This window comes from Pan paniscus, chromosome 15 (genome assembly GCF_029289425.2).
Source record: "Pan paniscus chromosome 15, NHGRI_mPanPan1-v2.0_pri, whole genome shotgun sequence".
Taxonomy (NCBI): Eukaryota; Metazoa; Chordata; class Mammalia; order Primates; family Hominidae; genus Pan; species Pan paniscus.
The window spans coordinates 108,023,558-108,024,592 of record NC_073264.2 but is presented as its reverse complement, the minus strand read 5'-3'; the positions used below and the strand labels follow the sequence as shown (position 1 = coordinate 108,024,592).

General features: G+C 51.4%; 1 gene segment (V, D, J or C); it reads left to right on the top strand.

The window, feature by feature from the left end:
* Nucleotides 1–210: 210 nt before the first annotated feature.
* LOC100985795 (immunoglobulin heavy variable 3-73-like) lies at nt 211–828 on the top strand. The segment is given in 2 exon segments: nt 211–324; nt 428–828. Coding segments are annotated over 2 exon segments (447 nt in total).
* Nucleotides 829–1,035: the final 207 nt, after the last annotated feature.

Here is a 1,035-nt window from a genome sequence, read left to right as displayed (position 1 = left end):
CAAGGCACAATCACATAATATGAAATTAAATTTTCCTGAATGATAGGATTACTACCCCTTACCCCCCAGGACACCCTCATCTACTCTGTGCACAGCCTTCTCATCAGGCGTCCCAGCCCAGACCTTGCTATGTAGCAGAAGACATGCAAATAAGAGCCCCCTTTTTGCTGATGAAAAGCAGCCCAGCCCTGACCCTGCAGCTCTGGGAGAGGAGCTCCAGCTTTGGGATTCCCAGCTGTCTCCACTCGGTGATCGGCACTGAATACAGGAGACTCACCATGGAGTTTGGGCTGAGCTGGGTTTTCCTTGTTGCTATTTTAAAAGGTGATTCATGGGGAACTAGAGATACTGGGTGTGAGTGGACATGAGTGAGAGAAACAGTGGATGTGTGTGGCACTTTCTGACCAGGGTGTCTCTGTGTTTGCAGGTGTCCAGTGTGAGGTGCAGCTGGTGGAGTCTGGGGGAGGCTTGGTCCAGCCTGGGGGGTCCCTGAGACTCTCCTGTGCAGCCTCTGGGTTCACCTTCAGTGGCTCTGCTATGCACTGGGTCCGCCAGGCTTCCGGGAAAGGGCTAGAGTGGGTTGGCCGTATTAGAAGCAAAGCTAACAGTTACGCGACAGCATATGCTGCGTCGGTGAAAGGCAGGTTCACCATCTCCAGAGATGATTCCAAGAACACGGCGTATCTGCAAATGAACAGCCTGAAAACCGAGGACACGGCCGTGTATTACTGTACCACTGACACAGTGACGGGAGGTCAGTGTGAGCCCAGACACAAACCTCCCTGCAGGGGCGCGCGGGGCCACCAGGGGGCGCTCGGGACCCACTGAGGACGGGACAGGTCCCAGGAGCAGGTGCAGGGGGAGGTTTCCTGTCTCAGCTGCAGGAGGCGGGTTTGTTTTTGCAGGACTCTGGAGCCTTATGAGGTTGCACTATTTTATTATGGTTATTTATCATGTGTTTTTTATTGATATTTGTGTTTTAGTAATTTTTACATTTATATGTAGCGGTATTTTTTAAAAATACATAACTTCAAG